This window comes from Chanos chanos, chromosome 3 (genome assembly GCF_902362185.1).
Source record: "Chanos chanos chromosome 3, fChaCha1.1, whole genome shotgun sequence".
NCBI lineage: Eukaryota > Metazoa > Chordata > Actinopteri > Gonorynchiformes > Chanidae > Chanos > Chanos chanos.
Genome location: NC_044497.1, coordinates 6,505,001 through 6,512,072, shown reverse-complemented (window position 1 = coordinate 6,512,072; position 7,072 = coordinate 6,505,001). Strand labels below are relative to the sequence as shown.

Below are 7,072 nucleotides of genomic sequence, written 5' to 3'. Positions count from 1 at the left end.
CACACACACACACACACACACACACACACACACACACACACACACACTCACTCACGTGAAGCAGAGGGACACAGCCATCTCTTATCCTGGCTTCTGGTAGCGGAACAGGCCTGAAGCAAAGCACTAATAAGAATAATTACTAATCTACAACAACAAAGAGCAAAGATTTATTCTCTCCCGTTCTGGCCCCAGGTTAGTAACCCCCCACATCCGCAACACTTGACACAGACACACACACACACACACACACACACCGTGTGGATGGGCTCGTGCCACTGAATGTCATAACAGGTGTGTGTTTTTGAAAGGGCAGAGGGAGTGAGGGAGAGAGAGAGAGAGAGAGAGAGAGAGCTATAGAGAAAGTTTAAGAGAGGAGAACGACATATATGTTTGATTCTCGGTTGATCTTTGCTGAAAGTGTGATGTGCAAAGGTCCAAACCAATCCCTAGAATACTCTTACACACCTTACAGACACAGAGAGAGGGAGAGACACACGCTTCCAGCTGACAACAGCTGCTCGGTACCTTTTTTTAATGGTTCAAATTGCAGAGACGTGCCATAACATTAATGGTGTAACAACATCGACTTACAAAATGTAGATCTGCTCCATAGTATTAGATATAAGGGTTTTTTTCCCCTTTGTTTTGTTTTTACATTTACATATGGGTAACATTCATGTATTTACAAATATTCATCTGAATGACATTAATGCTCTTACAGAAAGAGTGAAGGTTTAAATTTGCCCTCATATTCCAAATCCATAGTAGTCTGATAATTATCCTAAATCCAACATTCCCGCCCCCCCCCCCCCCCCTTCATTTTCAGTTACACAATATCAAAAACTGAATATGCCAGGGCATGTTGATTAGCATATGTTAACGACAGTAACATATTAATTAATTAAACGGACGATTCAGGCAGAAGTGTAACAGAGGCAGAATTTAAAACAAAGCAAAGAAAGTTTGGGTTAATCCAAGTCATGTGACCAGCTCATCAGGGAAAAACAGAAACAGGTGAATGGAACACTATTCTTTTGAAAAAAAAAAAAAAAAAGAGAGAGAGATAGACAGAAAAGTAATTTATCCAAATGACACAGTTTCACTTAAGGACTCATTAAAACATCAAATCTTCTTTTCATATCATCACATTCACAAACAAAAAAACAAAACAAAAAAACAAAAACAAACAAATAAAAAAAAACCCCAACAAAAAAACACTGAGAGTAATGTTTTCATTTTAGCATGAGAGCTAGCATTTGGTTGTCATTACACCAAATCTACTACTGACCAAATGACTTCTAATTATACTGACCAGAGAGGAGAAAAAAAGAAATCTACACCGCTTTTCTCCTTGGAGTAATTATGAGACGGCCAACCCATTCTTGCTTGTGGGCTACTGGTCAGGTTTCTGGAAGATTCCATTCCTGATACAGCTACAGTGGCTATGTTGTCTTAGAGTCAAAGTGCAATGAAAACCAGAGGCTGGTACTCTGTCGACCTCTGTGTAACCTCTCAGAGAATTCAACACACTCCAAACGTTTTTGTTTGTTTTTTTTTTTAACAAAAATTCCAAGTAGACAAACTTCTCCTTTGACTGATGCGCCTCTAATACATATAGGTGACACACACCCTGGATAAAAGGTTTTTGCTGATTGAAATCCATCTTCATTCGTTATGTTTGTCAACAAGCACGTTTTTTTAATAATGTGAAGAAACCTGCGGTTGACACACACATGCACACACACTCTCTCACACACACACACACACACACACACACACACTCTCACACACACACACACACACACACATGTTAAATGTTCTCCCCTGAGGCTACCCTGTGCATGACTCTTGCATCTCTTGCACCACAAATTAAGGCTGATTACTTTAAACTTCAATTATAGAAAAACAAACAAACAAAAAAACAAGAAAAAAACCACAGTATAAGGGCCATCATTCCAGTGTATGTCCAAAACAAAAACTATCATTCTCTAGTTTGTAAAAATAACAACAACAACAACAACAACAACAATGGCGACTACAATGACATACTGAAAAGAAACATATAACAGAATCAACTGGTAACTTCCAGACAGGGGCAAACAGAAGAGGGCTGCATTTTAGCTGCTGGGGAAATAATCATTTCTATAGACATCCAACGTGAGTCTCAGGGCCTGCTTTAATTAATATTAAATATGCAAATAAGATGATGATAATCAGACAGTTCTTCAGACGTATTCGAACAATCAGAATAATAGGTTGTGAGTGTACATACATGTGTTACTGTAGTTCTATAGGTGTTAAAACAAGAGACAAGCCAAAGTTTACACAAAACAGAAACTTTGACAGTTAAAGCAGTATCAGTGCAGTTAAATTACAATATTAATAATAATAATAACAATAATAATTATATAAAAATAATCAGATTTAGGAAATTTATATAAGTGTTTGTCTGCATGCACTTTTAAATGAAAGTGTTTTTCAAAAACATGTCGTTTTTTTTTTGTTTTGTTTTGTTTTGTGTTTTTTTTTTCCTCTACAGACATTAATCACCGGACGAAAAATAGAGGACTAGTCTATATTACAGTGTGTTAGCTGTGCTACATGTCGGCTAAGAGGAGAATCCTCCGGATCCGCCAAAAAAAAAATCAAAAATCAGGAAGCACTTTGAGATCATGCACTTTAATGTAACCACACACACATACACACACACACACACACACACACACACACACACTGCCCTTACATCTCATTGGATGACAGGATTCACTCGTGAATCACTTGTTATTCTGACACGGTGTCAGGTTCCAAATAAGAATTTGTTTTTTTCATGATTTTAAACTGCACATGACTGAAAATGAAGTTGAAACCATCAAAACAGAACAAGACTTTTACTAAACCTCTGACCTTCTGACATATGGTTCGATTCAGATGATCCCGGCATGAACAAAAAGGCTTAATGTTGATATTACATTACTACAGAACAAAACAAAGCCCCCCCACCCCCCGTTAAAACAGGAACAGATTTCATCATTTGATACATTTGTCCTTTCGATTTCCTGTTTTATGAGTCTGTGTTAAGTCCCTAATTAAAATCCCCTTCGATACAAAAGTCTGTGAATGTTAACAAATAATATTGATGTAGAACCAATGATATATAATATACAGGGTGGATTATGGGAAATGCGAGTGAGCGCACAGTGTGGGACTTTCAGCATCTCCATCGAGGCAGTTTTAAAGCATATACAAAATACATTTCACAGGGTGATTCGTCTTTAAGGTGTGCCTTTTTTCTCCTACACCGACTCTGATATAAAACTGATTGTATTTCTACATTGAGTTCATGCCTCTCGGCGAGGTCTGATGAAATGAAACCATCTGACGCGAAGGGTTTGTCGAAGTACGTCTGACGGGCGACGGCGATCGGCACGCTCTCGCTTTTCTTTCGTATTCATAGGTAAAACGCAAAACTCGGTCTTCGACCGTTCTCTCTGTCTGTGGGTCGTCTCTAACGCGGCGGTCAGAGCTGTGTCTCTCTGTGGCATGAGTTAGATCTCTGAGACACACGGGGAGGGAGGGCAGGGGGAAAGATGGGAACAAACCAGGAGAAAGCTGATAAAAGGTGAGAAGAGAACAGAGATGAGAGGAGAACAGAGTGAAAATTGAGGGGCAGAGAGAGAGAGAGAGACAGAGAGAGAGAGGTGACTGAAGACAACAGAAGGAGGAAAAAGAGAGAGTGAGAAAAGAGAAAATGAAAAGAAGAGAGGAGAGAAGGAGAAGGATGGAGGGTAGATGAGATGGAAGCATGCAAAGAAAGGATGTGAGAGAGAGTGAGAGAGAGAGAGAGAGAGAGAGAGAGAGAGAGAGAGAGTGATAAAGGGAGAGGGAATTGAAAAGGAAAAAGGAGAGGGCAGTTTTTTTTCCTTCACTTTCTGTTGAACCACAGAAAACATTCTTGACCTGCCTGACGAGCGAGAACACCGTGACAAAAGAGACAACACACACACACACACACACGCACGCACACACACACTCTCCTCACTGACACCTCAGTAGAATATGACTCTCACAGAGGAACATTAGAGCTACATCAGAGCTACGTAACACCTTCAGAAGCTACAGGTACGTTTTGACTTCCGGAATATTCACGCGCGCGTACGTCGAACTGCCGCGTCAAAGCCCTGACGGTTAGGATGCTTATGAAGTCTTACTGAAGCATTTACGAATGGCTTAAGAAGGTGTCTCATGGGTCTCAGGCTAAAGTGCTTCTACACCGTACAGTGTGTGTTTCAGTGAGTTTGACCTTAATGCACAGTCCCTCAACCACTCTATGTGCTATGTTATAACTTCTCATCGTCTATTTATATATTTATAGCATTGTATACTTTAATATTGTACAGCTGACAGAACCTGTCTGGTCAAAATCATCTTTGGAAGTAAAATAAAGGGCTCTACACTAAAAACGGTGAGGGGAGGCAAAGATTATATAAGTATATTTCTATTTACAGGGCCGGTCAATGTAACGAATGCTACAGAGAGAAGGGTGGAGAAAGTGAAAGAAAAGGTATATGCTCATGTAACCCACAGTGCAGAAAGGCTCCGCTCCCTTTTACAGAGAGGGAGAAAGGAGTGATTATATTACAGCGACCCTGCTATTCTCATTCAGTGCTTTTGTGTGTGTGTGTGTGTGTGTGTGAGTGAGTGCGTAACATACTCTGAAAGTGTGTGTAGGCACATCTCTTTATTAGATGTGTGTGTATGTGTGTGTGTGTGTGTGTGTGTGTGTGTGAGAGAGAGAGAGAGAGAGACAGAGAGAGAGAGAGAGAGGGGATGGAGAGACTGTACTTGAGGGCGTTTTTTTGTCTGTCCCCAGCATACGGCCAGGTCTGGGCCTAAAGTGATTATGTTCTGTCTGAGCGTGTGTGTGTGTGTGTGTGTGTGTATGTGTATGTGTGTTTATAATCGTGTCTGGGCTTCGGGTATGTAAATCTCGATGCTGTCCGCACTCTCTGTGACGGAGTTCTGGCGTAGCGAGGCAGCTCGTTTAGCGGCTAGCAGGCGTTTGCGCGCCTCCAGACGCTGTCTCTCGGAGCCTTCCAGCGATCGATCCCGTATCAGCAGGGCTTGACTTTTCCCAGGCTTCCTCGGCACAGGAGGAGGCAGCTTCCTCTCCTGAACAGCGACCACAAATAGCTCATTAGCCCCCCCTGCGCGCTCGTGCACGCTAACACATGCTAGTACATGCTAATGAAGGAGGAATGCAACATCAGCCATGTTTGTCATGTCCGTGTGAATAACACATTTTTCAACTGTTGTTTGTGTTGGGTTGGGTTAGAGGCCCAGGCAAGAGACATATGTGTAAGGTCAAACTGAGAAGAGACCCCCCCCCCGTAAAGGGGGAGAGCGCACGTGCAGGCGGCCATGTTTGTAGGGTAAGAGTGCACAGCGACAGGCAGTTTTTCACTGGAGGCGTTACAAGGCTGTGGCCATCGAGCGGCGCGGGCGCATGCCGAAAGGCGGCATACCATCTCAAAACCACTGTCAACAACAGAAACAAATAAAAACCACAGAGAACATAGGGTCAGGCAGGGAAAAAAAAAAAACAAAAAAAACAACAGGCAACAACAACAACGAATAAAACATCAGCAAACAAGAACAGGCAAAAACAAACCAACATATCGCTCATATCAAGGCAGGTGCAACACGCATGTTTAAAACCGAGCAGAATTCAAATCATGCAGGGATGCATAACACACACACAAACAAAAACAACAGCACATGGGCAAATATACATGCATAAGGGACACATCTCTCTCTGCCTCTCTCTTAGCTATACTCTCTTTTGTTTAAATAGTGATGCAAGCGTATTTTTAGACTGCTTTGCGTATATAGTGAGTTTACTGTATATGTCCCTGGTTGGGTCCTGTTTTGAGCATGCTCAGTGGGGAGCGACCCTGGGTCAAACACGGATCTGAGATGTTTTGACTGACTGTGGTCCTGTTCCAATCCACTTTTCCATGGCTCCTTTATCTTCTCTACATTTTTAGTTAAGCTACTAAAATTCTCACAGGGCTGACTGTCTGTACCCAAAATACCGTTCTTCCTGTTAATTAAAAGAATAAGGTCACTAGGAAAGGAAGCGCATTAGAACACAGCCCCGCCTCTGAAATCCTTTGATTATTTGCGTTACCCGTGACTGGAATGCAGTTTTGCATGAACCAGTACATTTCTCTAAGTGGTTTGGAAGATCTGTAAAGATGTGTCTAAATGACCAATCGGCGTGTTTATGGCGTACCTTTCTCTCTGGTGGATCTAGAGGTTTCCAGTTGTTGGCCTTGAGTTGATGGAGCTCGTCAAACTTCAGACTGATGTTCTCGATCGAGAGCTGCAGCATATCCCAGAATCCCGCTAGGTCCTGAGAGATGGGGCGAGGGCGGGCGTTCGGGTTCTGCCGTGATGTCATCAAAAATGGACAAACAGTTAACATTTCACGGGAACAACAACACAAGACTCTTCTTTTTTTTTTTTTTTTCTTTTTTTTTCAGGAAATATAGATTCATTAATGTTAGAGACACAAATCTAGCTGCACAGACACACTGATTAAATATATTACAAATGTGAGACTTATTAAAATTCCAACAACTTCAAAACTGCCAATAAACATAGCAGTTACTGCAGCTAAAAGAGTCTTTAGTTTATTGTGTGCTTTCATCCCATATCATTTTCCAATACTCTCTCCCATGTGTTTTATCTGGACCTCTTCTGGTATCTGGCTGTCTGTTGGATATGCAGAAGCAATTTGACTGGACGGCGCTCGTGCTGTTGGGATCTGATTGGCTGAAAGGGTAGGGGGAGAGGGAGGGGCATACCAGGTTCTCTTCGCACAGCTCACGGAACTGCTGGAATTTTTGTGACATCAGCAGCTGGGCACTGCCCACTGCACTTCGAATCTTCCCCAGGACTGGACACACATACATCCACACACACGCACATCCACATACACACACACACAGAGAGAGAGAGAGAGAGAGAGAGAGAGAGAGAAAATTCACAACTGGCACAAATTCCACAAAAC

General features: G+C 42.0%; 1 protein-coding gene across 5 annotated transcripts in view; it reads right to left on the bottom strand.

The window, feature by feature from the left end:
• Window positions 1-4,953: 4,953 nt before the first annotated feature.
• dlgap1b (discs, large (Drosophila) homolog-associated protein 1b) overlaps window positions 4,954-7,072 on the bottom strand; it is a 39,734-nt gene continuing 37,615 nt past the window's right edge. For 4 of the 5 annotated variants that reach the window (XM_030769499.1, XM_030769500.1, XM_030769502.1 and 1 more), the window contains 3 exons: window positions 6,867-6,958; window positions 6,293-6,445; window positions 4,954-5,169 (listed from right to left, as the gene is read on the bottom strand). In XM_030769499.1, the coding sequence (XP_030625359.1) occupies window positions 4,954-5,169; window positions 6,293-6,445; window positions 6,867-6,958 (461 nt within the window). The remainder of the gene's footprint in view (window positions 5,170-6,292; window positions 6,446-6,866; window positions 6,959-7,072) is intronic. The other variant, XM_030769501.1, reaches the window with a different exon arrangement.